The sequence below is a fragment of the Mobula birostris genome, chromosome 18, assembly GCF_030028105.1.
Source record: "Mobula birostris isolate sMobBir1 chromosome 18, sMobBir1.hap1, whole genome shotgun sequence".
In the NCBI taxonomy this organism is placed as follows: Eukaryota; Metazoa; Chordata; class Chondrichthyes; order Myliobatiformes; family Myliobatidae; genus Mobula; species Mobula birostris.
The window spans coordinates 16,227,391-16,241,488 of NC_092387.1; the positions used below are offsets into that span (position 1 = coordinate 16,227,391).

Here is a 14,098-nt window from a genome sequence, read left to right on the forward strand (position 1 = left end):
AGTATTTAAAATAGGAATACCACGCAAGTCATCACTTGGCCACTCTGATTTCCTACCTCCACATGTATTTTGTCAGAGAAAAGATTTCACCTGACCGTGTTTTACCTTAGTTACTTTTGTTAGGAAGATGCATAAAGAAGATATTACGAACCTCTGATAGAAATATATCTTTAATTGGCCACAATTCTTTCGATTTCATTATTATCTATTTGAAGCTACAGATGTGTAATTTCCTATCCCCTTTGGTGAAGCTCAACAGGATTCTCAATATGGTCCAGCCATTTTCACATTAGTTAAATGAAGTTGGTCTTCAAAATAAGGGAGTCTTCAATTTTCTAATAGTGCACACCCAACTAATCATCAATTAGATATGGAGCTATAGAGTACTGCTGCACAGAATCAAGCCTTTCAGCCCATCTAGCCTGGTCATTTACCTGTACCTGGACCATAGCCTTCCATACCTCTCTCATCTATATAGCTATCCAAACTTCTCTTCTGGTTCAAATCTATTATTTAAGAGAAGTTTGGATAGCTATATAGATGAGAGAGGTATGGAAGGCTATGGTCCAGGTACAGGTAAATGACCAGGCTAGATGGGCTGAAAGGCTTGATTCTGTGCAGCAGTACTCTATAGCATTCTGATGGCAGCTCATTCCACGCTCACACCACTCTCTTAGTGATGAAGTACTCCCTAAGATTCCCTTTCACCCTAAATCTATGACCTCTAGTTCTAGTCTTATCAAACATGAAGGGAAAAACCTCCATGTATTCACTTTTTCTATATCCTTCATAACTGTGTAAACCTCTACAAGATCTTCCCTCATTCTCTTGTGCTTCAGTGAATAAGCCCTAACTATTCAACCATTCCCTATAACTCAGGTCCCCATGTCCAGCAACATCCTTGTAAATTTTCTCTACACTCTTTCAAGCTTATTGGTATCTCTCCTATAGTAGGTAACCAGAACTGCATACTATCCTCCAAATTCAGCTTCACCAACCTCTTATACAACTTCAGCATTATACCCCAACTTCTATACTTGGTGCCCTGATTTATTTGAAGGTCAATATTGCCAAGATCTCTATTTCCAGTCCTATCTACCCATGATCCTGTGTGTTCCCAGGTCCTTTTGTTTCACCACACACCTCAGTGGTCTAACATTCACTGTGTAAGTCTTACCCTGGTTTGTCCTTCCAAAGCGCAACACCTCATACTTGTCTGCCTTAAATTCCATCTGCCATATTTCATCTCATTTTCCCAGCTGGTCCAGATCACTTTGCAACCTTGGATAGCCTTCTTCACTGTCCATACATTCCCACTCTTGGTGTCATTCACAAATTTGCTGATCCGGTTGACAACACCATTATCCAAATGTTGATATAGATGACAGACAACAAAAGACCCAGCACCGATCCTTGCAGCACACCACCAGTCATAGGCCTCCAGTCAAAGAGACACCATCTACCACCATTCTCTGGATTCTTATACAAAGCCAATGTTGAATTCAATTGACTACTTTATCCTGACTGCCAAGTAACGTAATCTTCAGGACCATCTTCCCATCAGAGACTTTGTCAAAGGCCTTGGCGAAGTCCATATATACAAAGTCCACAACCTTCTCATCAAAAAACCCTATAGTATTGGTTAGACATGACCTGCCATGTAGGCCCTATCTATCCAAATAATTCAGTAACATATCCCTTAGAATATCTTCCAATAATTTACCCATCACTGGCTTATAAATTCTCAGTTTATTCTTAGAGCTTTTCTTAAACAACAGGAAACATTAGCTATCCTCCCTTCCTCTGGCACCTCACCCATGGTTAAGTATGGCTTAAGTATCTCTGCCAGGGCCCTGCAATTTCTGAACTAGCCTCCCACAAGGCTCAAGGTGCCCTTGTCAGGCCTTGGGACTAATCCACCCTAATTCACCTTAAGACGGCAATCACCTGCTCTTCAGTAAACCAGATACAGTTCTTGAATTTAAGATCTCCCCCATCTATTTCAACTCCAATCATAGATGACCACGCTGATCTTCAAGAGAATGAATTTTGTCCCTTGCTACTCTTTTTCCCTTAGTATAACTATAGAAGCTCTTTCTCTTATCTGCTAGAGCAACATCGTATCCTTGTTTAGCCCTTCTGATTTCTCTCTCATGAGGAAATCTATTCCTTGTTGGAGTTTTTAATATCTTAAAGAAAGAATTTCTGACTGAAAGGAGTATTGGAGGCATGTTGCCCCACTTCCTCATCTTCTCATTTGCATTAACCCCAGTTACATGAAAATATCTCAGGTTCCATTTTCACAGTGATGAATCTCAGTTGCAGCTTTCTACTTTTTTTTTGACCCACACTATCTCTGATTTTAATACTGCCTGTCCAGTGTGTTTCTTCGTCCCATTTTGCAGCATTTATCAACGTGACTTCATCCAAAGCTCTGATGCCTGTATCCTAGTTGCACTGTTCATTGTTATTTATCTGTTCTTTGATACACATTAGCTTCTGAACTCACAGTGCCTCAATTTTTAAAATACTCACCCTTTTGAGTCCCTCAGAGTATTCATTGAACTGTACACCTGCTCTTTCTGCAGTCCTCTGAGATCTCCACCCTCCTGTACCTCGAGTCTTAAGTGCATCTCTTATTTTAACTGTTCTACTATAGACAGCTCTTTTCTCAGCAGTTTAAGCAAGAAGATCAGGAATTCAGCTTTACTTCCCCATTGTCTTTCTTGAGATTTAAATAATTGCTAACTAATAGTATTGACCAAACTATGAGTTAACTGTTTAATATTCCCCTATGTCAACTTTTGTTTGATCATTTTCCTGTGAAAGATGATTTGTAAATACAAGTTGCTGGTGTAGGAAGTCATCTGGTAGTCCTGAGATCAGTCATTCTTTATCATATTCTGTTTAGTACTAGTCACACTACCCTACTATAAGATGCATTTCTGAAATATCTCTTTTTTGGAGGAGAAAATAAAAAAGGAAATCTGGTTCATTATTGTTATTGCCAATTAAGTTCACAGAGAAAATTATGATTCAGTGTTGTGTAGTAGATAAAATTTTTAACTTTTGAGAATTACAGTGTGGTTGTAAGCAGAGTACAGTTTTCTACTCTATAAATGCATGATTGCATTTTTCCACTAATTAATGGATGGTTGATGTTGATGTAACAGCATAGGGATTCATACACATTCCTGAATTTCTGATCATTGCTATAGAGGAGATTCTAGAAAAGGAGGAAAAGTCACTGACTCTTAAATACCTTCACCATGATAAGGATTGGCATTTGTGGAGGAATAAGAGCATTGTTATTGTAAGTAACACAGTTCAGGAAAAATATTTATTTTTAGAATAAAGATATTTAAAACAATGAAGACATACATTTGTATAGAATAATTCACATCTTCTGGATGTCACATTATGTTTTACCTTTTGATTTGACATCACAATTGTTATAAGAACCACCTCTTGTAACAATGATCAGTCAGGCACAGAAAGATCTTTCTTTACCGACAAGAACCTTTAAACTAACAAGTACGTGAATTCATACACTAAGTACCTTTTGTGAACACCTACTAAGTATCCCTGACTCTCCTGAATAGTCAAAGAATATCAAAGGAGTCTATGCTGGCCAGGCATTCCTCGTAGTCCTAATTCACTCGGCACATATTCCACACAGAGTTGCTCACGTTTGTATCTGTGATGGTTATTCTTTGAAGTTACTGCTGCCAGTACATACGAGGCATCCACTTTTATATCCATTCTTATCAATTCAAATATTGCATTCCAGTGTCATTGGCCACAGGTCAGGTGTATGACCTTTAACACCTTGTTTTTGGCTTTGCTCCAAGATAGCATTATTTATTGCCTTTTTTCCATCAGGTGACAGTCAATAATTTATGGCTTTCTGTTCTCAATCAGCAACCAGCTCGAATCACTCCAGGCAGGCTTCAAACCCAACATTCACAAACCCGCATGTTATTTCCAACCAAAGTACCTCTCACTAATGACTTCTTATTTGGAAATGATCTCCAGCCCAGCAGATTACCTGGAGCATAATTGTGTCTTCTTTTGAACAAGCCAAGCACTTCAAGCTCACAAAATGGCAGCCTTCATCCGCAAGCACGTGGCAAGAACAAAGACACTTAGTCTGTCAGCTTCCATTGTCCTCGTTTCATTCAAACTCATTGATTTGTAAACTCTCGTTCTTTCTGGCCAACACAATTTTGATGGAGGAAATATGACAAACACATTAAACTTCCAAATAATAACCAGGTGATTTAGAGTTATTGAATGAGGAATAATTATTGGCCAGAAAATTGGGCATTATTCTTCAAAATAGGACTATTTTTTATGTCCTGAGAGAGCAGGTGTAGACTTGATTTTATTGTTTAGAATGACTTAAGACCTGCACTAAATTAAGCCTATTTTTTTATGTTCAGGTCTGGAATAAAACATAAACCCACAATTGTATGACTGGCATGATTGCTACCAACTGTTACTTGCTAACAAACTAGTTACAATGTTAAAATGTCTGCTGATATGAAAGCCGCATGAAATGGCTATGATTTTTAGAATGATTACTTACTTGAATTCTCATTTTTGATAAACAGACTAATAAAATTTCAATTTAATTGTTAAGAAAATACATTTTTTCTCTCAACTGAAACAAAACATTGCTATTTCCTTTTTATTTGCCTAGATATTGATGAATGTGAGCGGCAGCCATGTGGCAATGGGACCTGCAAGAACACAGTTGGTTCATATAACTGCTTGTGCTTCCCAGGATTCATGATTTCACATAATAATGACTGCATTGGTAAGATAACCATAGTGTTCTTTTTGAACTTAGCAAATGTAGAAGTATACAGGAAATGCTTTATAAAAAATATTTTGCTATTCTACAACATATAATTAAATCAATATACTTCCCTCAAAGTAGTTCCTCTACATTGAAATGAGTAGTACTACTGAACCTGGTTTTAGTGACACTTAGAATAGGTTTCCCAGCACCGAAGGAGTTTGATATATTAAACATCGAGATATAGATAGACTGACAGGGGTAAGGACAGTTACATGAAAAACTGTCAGCAGTTATACATGGATGTTCAAAGTCAAGGTTAAGCATAAAAACAGGACTTTAAAGAAAACTGTATATGTTTGATTGACATGAAGTGATTTTTTTTAGACAAAATTTGTTTTTCTGTATACATTGTTTTTGTTTGCATTCATTTTATCTTTTTTGTTTATTTGAAACATTGGGGCAAAAATAAAATTAATTTCTACAACTAATGAGTAGTGTACTCTAGATATGATTTTTTGTTAGTATTGTACAAATTAGTAGATATATTCTTTTGATTTGTCATGGTAAGTTTTGAATTCATAGTCTACAGGTTGCTAGACCAAGACCATATAAAAAGAATACAAAAATACAATTAAATATTTAATCTGTTTACAAACAATACATGCTGGCAAACAATAAAACAAATTATCTCAATTCCTTGCAGAAAATCCAAAATAGTACTTACTAAGGCAGGTAGTAGAAAATTAACCTGTAATATCATAAATTACTGAAACTGTGAAAGAGATTATAACTTTGTTCCTTTTTGTTAAACAGATATTGATGAATGCAGTACCTTGAATGGTGCTCTTTGTAGAAACGCTCAGTGCTTCAATACTATTGGAACATTCCAATGCCTGTGCCATGAAGGCTATGAACTTACACCTGATAGAAGAAGTTGTGTTGGTAAGACATTTTAATCAATCAGATAGGAAATTTTTAAAACATTCTGAGTTAACACTTCCAAGCAATAGATTGGGGAAAGGGAGGTGCAATGAAATCTGGGTGTCCTTTGCAACAATCAATGAATACAGATGATTAAGAAGGCAAACAGTATGTTGGCCTACATGGTGGGAGGATTCAAGCATAGCAGCAGGGGTATCTTGATGCATTTATATGGGGACTCAGTGGGAATCAGCTTGAGCATGGTGTGCAGTTGTGATCTCTTTTTCAGAGGAAGGAGTCCACTAGTCTGATTCCTCGAATGGCAGCCTGACTTATGAAAAGAGATCAGGTCAAGTAGCCCATACTCCCTAGCTTATGGAATAGTGAGAGGGAATTTCACAGAAACCTAACAGGACTGGACAGGTTAGATACAAGAAGAATGTTCTCAACAGCAATGGGGCTTAGTCCACGGACACCATGTAAGGATGAGTGATAAGCCATTTAGCACAGTTAAGGCCAAATTATTAAATGTTCAAGGAGTTTTTAAATTTCTATATTTATTTAACCAACATTATGTTGTATTTAAGAGTCCCATAGAATAAAAGTAGTTTTGAAAATAATTTACATTTAAATTTAATGGCAGAAAATGTATTTCCAAAAGTTGCCTCATATTGTTGGTGATTTGATACAGATCTTTAAGCTATATGTGAGGAACCATGTAATACTCAGCTCCTCTTAATAGAAATTGCTGTATGGAAATATTCTCCAAACTGCTTCCAGGAAGTTATGAAATGTCTCATGGAACTTAGCAAGAAAAGCAGAGATGTTTGTTATGGTGTTATATATAAGGATTTCAGCAATTCACATTTATATCTACAATTTACTATTTTACTAATCTCTCAACAGATGTCAATGAATGCTTGACAGTACCTCGTCCTTGTGCACCAGGCACCTGTCAAAATTTGGATGGTACCTATAGATGTATCTGCCCTCCTGGATACTCATTGATAGATGATAAGTGTATCGGTAAGGAGCCTTAGTTTATTTTGAAGCATGTAAGGGTAAAGAACTAGAATTCCTGTGGCATTGTTCTCAGGGAAGAATAATTAATGAAGAAGCTGAAGGGAACAGATGCATCACCTCCAGAAATGCCCTGTCTGCCATTTTGCTATCAGCAAATAGGGAGGCAATGGGCTCACATGGAGGCTGAAGTTAAAAATGTGCATTCGATTATTTAAACTTAATTATGGAACTGGGAGGAATAAGAGTCTCCCAAGATCTCAATTTCATACGCTATACACACCTCCCCACCCAACACACCCTGTCCTCTAATTGCTTTGCCCTCCATCTTAGTTAATTTCTCCTCCCTTCTTTTCCCAATTACTTCATATTCTCCTTGATTTCTCTCCTTTTCCCAGGACCAACTGAGGAATGTTGTTCATCATATAATAGCCAAAGTTGAAATCCTCTGCCAGCAAACTACCTTAAGACATTCAATAGGTACTTAGTGCTTGCACCCTTATGTAAATAAGGTGGAGAGTTTAATATTGGTTGTGATGTGTCACAGTTCCCTGTAGCCTCCTTCTTTCAGTTTTAGACGGCTTCGTACAACATAATTTGTTGTGACTAATTTATGCAGTTTTATATGATAAAAGTGATAAACCCTAGTAGTCCCTGGACTGAGGTACTCCAATTTTTTGAAGATAAACTGCTCATGGTTAAGATTTTAAAACAGTTAGCACTTAAATGTACCATAGAAGGCAAAGTACAAACTCCAGTGCCCCACCTGGAGATGAACCATGAAATGGCTGAGACTTTCAATGTTTACTTTTCCTCTGTATTTACTAAGGAGACTATCATGGGTACCAGAATGACGATGATAAGTAGAGAGATTTTGCATCATGTGCATGTTATGAGAAAGGAGGTATTTGCAGCCATGAAGTACATTATGGTGAGAAAATCGCTAGTGCCTGACCAAGCTGCACCTCAAAACTTAAAGGAGGCCAAGGAAGAAATCACAGAGGCCCTTTGACTGACTCCCAACTAATCTTCAACTGACCTGAGAAACAACTTGTGCATTTACTGCGGAGTAGTCAATCACCCACATGTCAAGTGTCCATTGCATCTGGGAAAATGGCACCTCCAGGTAGATTCGAAGGGCTTTCTATCTGGTAGGCTCACTCTCTCAGCCTTCCTGCACACCCCGATGGCTCTACCTGCACAAGAAGCTCTAGTAGATTCCAGCGCAGCAGGCAACTTTCTGGACCGGATCCTGTATGTGCAGCTTGGACTCCTTGACATACCTATCTGTTATCCCTTCTGCATTACGGCCATTGACGGATATCTATTGGGGTCTAGGATGGCCAGAGTGTGCACACAGCCGGTGCACATGAGCATCAGAGAACAGCGCGAGTCCATCCAATTCCTCCTAATCGCAACACCCCTCTCATCTTGGGTTACACCTGGCTCTCCACTCATGACCCTCACTTCGCCTGGTAATCCAGTGCACTGCTCAGTTGACTTCATCCCGTAAATCCACGGAGATAGAGGAAACCCTCAACCTCACCAAACTCTTGCAGGAATACCATAACTTAGCAGTTGCTTTTAGTAAAAGGGAAGCCAACTCACAGAACACACAACTATGAAATCAAGCTCCACCCAGGCACCACCCCTCCCTAAGGTCATTTCTTCTCCCTCTCCCCTCCTGAGACCCAAGTCATGCAGGACTATGTCGCCAAACGCTGCAGCACGGTTTCATTCAACCATCCCAGTCCCCAGCCAGTGCAGATTTTTCTTTGCCAAAAAGAAAGATGGGGATCTCCTTCCCTGCATTGACTACTATGGACTCAACAAAATCACCATTAAGAACCGCTACCATCTCCCCTTGATGGATTGTGCATTAGAAACACTCCACGGGGCCCAGATGTTCACTAATCTGTATCTAAGGAGTGCATACAACCTGATCCACATCTACCAAGGGGATGAGTGGAAGATGGTGTTTGTAACACCCACTAGCCACTACAAATACTCGGTGATGCCTTTCGGACTTTCCAACAGTCTAGCCATTTTCCAAGCCTTCATTAATGAGATCTTCCAAGACATGCTACACAAGTATGTGTTCCTCGACAACATCCTTATTTTCTCCAAGGACCCCCAAGACAGTGACTGTCATGTCCATTCAGTCTTACAGTGTCTCCTCAAAAACCAACTGTATTGCAAGTTAAAAAAAATGCAGTTACACATCCCAGTCATTTCCTTCCTGGGTTACATCCTTTTCACCCAAGGCATAACCATGGACCCAAAGAAAGTGCGCACTGTCATTGAATGGCCCAACCACCCTCAAATAGCTATAGTACTTCTTGGGCTTCTCCAACTTCAACCGTCTTTTCATCTGAAACTACAGCCAATTGCTGTTCCTCTCACCAAGTCACCTACCTCTTGGATAACCTGGTCTGCTGCCGCAGACCATGTTTTAAAGGAGCTCAAGAGATGCTTCACCACTGCTCCCATTCACTGGCATCTAAACCTTTCTGGACCTTTTCTGGTAGAGGTGGATGTATCTGGGCCCATCCTCTCCCAGCGAGGACTAGATGGGAAGATAAACCCTTGTGCCTTCTTTTCATGCAAGTTCAACTCTACATAGGGCTGTTATGGAGCAGGAGACGGGGGGGCTACTTTCCATCAAATGGACCTTAAAGGAATGGAGACATTGGCCAATGGGAAACACCAAGGCCTTCCTGTTCTAGAATGACCACCAGAACCTTATATCCTTTCAGCAGACCCACCAATTCAACATGTCAGGCTCACTAGGCCCTCTTCCTTGAGCAATTCAACTTCACCATCTCCTATCAGCCCAGTTCCCAGTACCCTAAGGCGGATGCCCTGTCACAACAGTTCAACCCAGCTGAAACAGAGATCACCCTTCCATTCCATCCGAGATCAGCCCTTCCACTATTCCATCCTCTTAGATCCTCGCACTGATTGTCAGGGACCTTGAAGTCGCCAGGCCCCACAGCACCAGCCTGCTGCAACTGACACACCTGTCAACTACATGTGCATGCTGGAGGCTATGCATTCTGTAGCACTCCAGTGAGCTCACTCCTCACCCCTTTCTGACCATCCAAGCACATGGTGGATGCTGGATTTTCTGTGATTCCAGTTCTGGTAGCCCACCATGATCACAGATGTACATCAGTTCATCAGTGCCTCCCTTTAATGTTCCCAGGCAAGTTCCTGCAACCAGTGGCCCTCTGGGCTCCTGCAGCTCCTACTGATCCCTTGACACCTGTGGTCCCATACCTCCATGGATTTCATCACAGGTTTGCCACCTTCTGATGGGGCCATGGTGATCGTGACAGTAGTGGACCGGTTGTTCAAGGCAGTCTATTCATTGCCCTCCCCAAACTTGCGTCAAGTGATGAAATGATATACCTGGTTCTGCAACATGTAGTTCACCTCCACGGTTACCCTCAGGACATTGTGTCATACAGGGATCCACAATTTGACTCCTGCTTCTGGCATGCCTCTGTTCCCTCCTTTGCAACTCAGTTTGTCCTCTGGCTATTATCCGTAGACCAACGGTCAGTCAGAGAGAGCCAAACAGCAAGTGGAGAAATTTCTGAAATGCTTCGCCAGCTCTAACCCTTCCACATGGAAGAAGTATCAGCTCTGGACCTAACTGCCCTACAATCTACATACCTCACCTGCCATAGGTATGTCACCCTTTAAAGTGCTTCATGGCTACTAACCCCCATTGATCCCCACAGGGGAACTAGTGGTGGAGCTCCTGTTTGCCAAGGCACTGGTTCACCTCTGCCGGAATGCATGAAGGGCTATCCTAGCTGCCAACTGTGCCTACTGCTGGCGGTGCCCCGCCAGACTACTCCAGACTGGAGACTGTATCTGACTGTCCACCCGAGATCTGCGCCTGTGCACCAACTCCCCAGTTCATTGGTCCTTTCAAGATCTCTCATTGCATAAATCCAGTCACTTACCTTCTCCAGCTACCATCATCCTTCAGGATCACATCTGCTTTCCACATAAGCTGTCTTAAGCCCATTGTCCATGGATTACTCAACCCTGCCCCTCCGGAACCTAAGATAATGGAATGTGTCCAGTATACACTGTTCACCCCTTGATGGATTCATGTTACCGTGGATGGGTTGTGCAGTACCTGGTTCACTGGGAAGGGTACAGCCAGAAGGAGAGGTCTTGGGTGTCATCCAATTTCATCTTAGATTCATTGCTCATTGAGGAGTTCCATCTGGATCATCCTGGGCCATCAGGTGCCATCCGTAGGAGGGGGATCCTGTCAGGCCTGCACAAGCAGGCAACATCCAGTCTCCACTCAGTTAATAGGAGTCACCTGACACTCGTTTCCAATGCATCACCTGTAGCCTATTTAAACTTAGCTCATATCTATAGTCCTTGTTCACCCATCAAGCTAGCCAGCTTTGCACCAGTTGCTCCTAGGTTTCAGTTACTTTGTTCTCTTGTTGTGTTCAGTATCTGTTCTCTCTTGTTTTGTGGCCCCTCATGGCACGCTATTTTGCACTTTGTTATTAGTGATCACCCACTGATAAGTTGTCTCCACTGTTCAGCATTTAAGTCAAGCCTCCTCTACATTTCCTGACACAACTGGGACTAGTTGGGAGGATGCTGTACTCAGCATAGACCTGTTGGACCGAAAGGCCTGTTTTTATGCTGTATTACTCTATAATATCTATGGGGAGCTGAAAATGTATTCAAAAGATTACTCCTATTATTTTATTAACCTTTATAGCTGTTAAGGCATTAGCTTTTAAAAGTCAGCTTTGTGATGGTAGATACAAAAGTTCCAACCACAAACCTTGTAGTAGTGTGAATCATAGTTTGATATTTGTGTTTACCTAACCTTGAGTTTGTTTTCCCCAGAAAGAAAGATGTGAATGATCAGAGACCTGTAAATGCAGAAAAGGCTGTCAATTGATGTGCACTTTTCAGTGTAAAGTGACCGTGTTTGAGAAAGTGACAAAAAATTACTGGAATTTAAAATTGCTTAACCTTACAACATTGAAGCTCAAATAAAACAAAAAAGTCCAACTTTTCATCTAACATGAACAGTTCCACTGGAAAGTCACTAACCTGAAATGCTGGCAACCCACGCAAGATGATGGAGGAGCTCAGCAGGCCAGGCAGCATTTATGGAAAAGAGTACAGTCAACACTTTGGGCCAAGACCCTACTGTACTCTCTCGTATCTCTAGTATTTTCTGTTTCAGCATTAGTGTTTTTTTTTTTGCTTTTTTAAAAGCCAGTTAGATTGTATAGAATCGTTTTATTATGACTGAACTTTGGACAGGTTGTTAACTGTCAGTGACTGGATACATAACACCACAAAAAATTCATCACTGACTTTCACCAAAAATCAAAAATGAAATTTTCCAAGTTGTTTTTCTGAACTCCATTTAAACCTATTCTTCCCTGGATAAATACAGTTATCTTGAATTTCCAGAGTCACACACATAGTATTGAAGCATTCAGTACAGAATCAGGATCTTTCAGCCCATCTTGTCAATGCCAACAGTACTACTTACCTATGCTAAGCCCACTGACCTGCATTAATTCCATAATCCTCTACACTTTTCCTCCCTAAGTACTTGTCCAAATGCTCCTTAAATATTGTAATTGTATCTGCCTCTACCACCTCCTCCAGCAGTTCATTCCAGATAATTAATCATCTATATGAAAAACCTACCCCTGAGATCTCTTGAATTTCTTCCTTCTCAACTTAAACCTGTGCCCTCTGGTACTAGACTCCCTCTGCCCTAGGAAAGAGGTTTTGACTATCTATCCTATTTATGCCCCCCATAATTTTATAGCCACCCTCCACAGCCTCCTGCATTCTAGTGAGAATAAAGCCTGTCTATCAGATCTCTCTGTGATTTCAGCCCTGTATTCTGGTGGATCTCTTCCTATAATGTGGAAACCAGAGCTGTATGCAAAGCCTCAAATGTAGTCTGACCAGTGTTTTGTACATCTTCAACATAACGTCCCAACTCTTATATTCAATGCCTCAACCTTGGAAGGCAAGCACTACTTTATCCATCTCTACTACCACTTTCAGCGTGCTATGGACTTGCACTCCAATATTCATAAACATTCCTAGGTCCCTGCCATTTATTCTATACATGATACCAGCAAAAAAAATCAGTGTAATATGAACTTGTTATGTACATAACCCACTCTCATGTCTATAACAGTAAATGTATTATTTGAATTTGTTGTCATTAAGTTGAAATGTTCTGCCATAACAGGCATGCTACGCAATCCTATTTAGATCTACCTCTGACAGTAATTCAGAGCACTAAAGGAAAGTGAGATCTGCCAGCTTCATGTTAAGTTCCTACTTCAACATTCCCACTGCTCCACTATTTATGACCTCTCCCTGGTCCACCTGTTCCCTCTGGTGTTCAAGTTGTTATTTCCCTATGCTGCTCCAGCTAACAACAACCTCTTAATGGTCTCCTGACTCTTCTAATCAGTAGCTGGTGAGAATATCATTCTGGATGGTCTCAGAGTGGAAAACAGAAAACAGAGAACAGGAACAAGGTTTTGCCATTGAAATAGATGGAATTTCGAGATTACCTGTTTTTTGCTGTTTTAGTTCTCCAGCACCTCTTTTATAAATACTGGATCCTTAGCTATCAGAACAAGTATTTCAAGATATTATACTACAAAGTTCTTCCATGGCAAACAAAATGTTGCATACTCAGAGATCTTATCTCATTTAATTTTTAAGATATCGATGAATGTGTAACAGACCCTGGATTATGTGAATTTGGCACTTGTAGTAATATTGAAGGAAGCTACACCTGCCTCTGTCCACCAGGATCTATACTATCGCAAAATGGAAGAACATGCATTGGTGAGTCTGCGATAATAGTCATCCATAATTAATAAAACATCTTCTCCAAGATTAAAATGGTAACATTTGTGTGTGCATCGTAGCAGACACTGCCACAGAATATTAAATACAAATTTGATTTCTCTCACATCTCTGGATATGCTTTCTGCTGCTAAAGAAATGATGGAATTTTCTTATCTCTGTAGGATTATCTATTTTTGGAACTCGTGAAAGCTGCATATAGATCAGAAAGTTCCTTAAAAAACATTTAATCAAGGGGTGTCTTTTATAACCAAAGGAAGAAAATTTATCATCTAGAAAAGAAAAGCTTGAGCCATATCAGAGTTGACCTAGTTACTAAAGGAGTCATGGTTACCCCCTCACACAAGCCCTTAGGCCAAACTAATCTTTGTCAAGTTGTACATTTGTTGAGGTACTGTCTATATCATTGCTGGGTTGTGCTGCAAGACAGCGTATAGCCTACCGACA

The 14,098-nt window shown here is 40.3% G+C and overlaps 1 protein-coding gene across 1 annotated transcript in view; it reads left to right on the forward strand.

The window, feature by feature from the left end:
* LOC140211971 (fibrillin-1-like) overlaps positions 1–14,098 on the forward strand; it is a 460,859-nt gene that overhangs the window by 353,519 nt on the left and 93,242 nt on the right. Inside the window, exons 46-49 of the mRNA XM_072282261.1 lie at positions 4,703–4,819; positions 5,618–5,746; positions 6,632–6,751; positions 13,505–13,630. Of these exons, the coding sequence (XP_072138362.1) occupies positions 4,703–4,819; positions 5,618–5,746; positions 6,632–6,751; positions 13,505–13,630 (492 nt within the window). The remainder of the gene's footprint in view (positions 1–4,702; positions 4,820–5,617; positions 5,747–6,631; positions 6,752–13,504; positions 13,631–14,098) is intronic.